The 720-nt window shown below is 64.6% G+C and overlaps 1 protein-coding gene across 1 annotated transcript in view; it reads right to left on the bottom strand.

Moving 5' to 3' along the window:
• LOC117285702 overlaps positions 1 to 462 on the bottom strand; it is a 2,219-nt gene extending 1,757 nt beyond the window's left edge. Inside the window, exon 1 of the mRNA XM_033762412.1 lies at positions 226 to 462. Within this exon, the coding sequence (XP_033618303.1) occupies positions 226 to 462 (237 nt within the window). The remainder of the gene's footprint in view (positions 1 to 225) is intronic.
• Between the last annotated feature and the right edge of the window lie 258 nt (positions 463 to 720).

Raw genomic sequence — 720 nt, 5'->3', positions numbered from 1 at the left:
TGCGGCCAGGTCTCGGCTCCCGGGTGTGCCCGTCCCCTCTCCGCCGTGCCCCACCCGTAGCCAGGTGCGCAGACCCCAGATCCCCCCGTGCGCCGTACCCGAACGCGCCACACACTGGGGTCGAGCCAAACGTACAAGCAAATACGTACACAGCCCTCGCGCCGGGCCCTGTCTGCGATCCCTGTGGGAGATGGACTCGGGATATTTTGAAAGGCGTTTACCAACCCTTTTATATCTCATCTTTCGTGTGGATGCGGGCTCCCGGTATCCCACCCGGATGCCTCTGAGGGTGTAGAGGGGAGAATGGAGGCTCTGCACAAAGCGATTGCAGCAGCCGACGAGGTCCTGGCCTGTCCATCCCACGCCACTGCCTTCACCTCGGGGGGCCGGCACGGTGTGGCGCTGCGGGCAAAGGGGTGGGCGCTCTGGGGGGGGGCGCCAGCCCGCATCTCCTGCGGGCATCGCACTTATCTTTCGGAGCCTCTGTTCTTTGTCCACCGGGGCACTTATCTCGCCAGAAGTCGGGGGTGAATTTGTAAAACAAACCGTGAAACGCCCCCGCCCCAGAGGCAAAGGCAATGGTTCCAGCTCAGGTAGGGTGGGGGCCTCCATCCAGGGCGGAGGGAGGGAGGCCTCCGACCTCTCGGATCAGACCCTGGCTTCGCCTGAACAGAGGAGTTTGTCACTGCAGCCCCTGCCCACCCCGGACGGGGGCTTCCC

This window comes from Fukomys damarensis, unplaced genomic scaffold (genome assembly GCF_012274545.1).
Source record: "Fukomys damarensis isolate Sample0158 unplaced genomic scaffold, DMR_v1.0_HiC HiC_scaffold_12, whole genome shotgun sequence".
NCBI classification, from domain to species: domain Eukaryota; kingdom Metazoa; phylum Chordata; class Mammalia; order Rodentia; family Bathyergidae; genus Fukomys; species Fukomys damarensis.
This window is presented reverse-complemented; position numbering and strand designations above follow the sequence as displayed.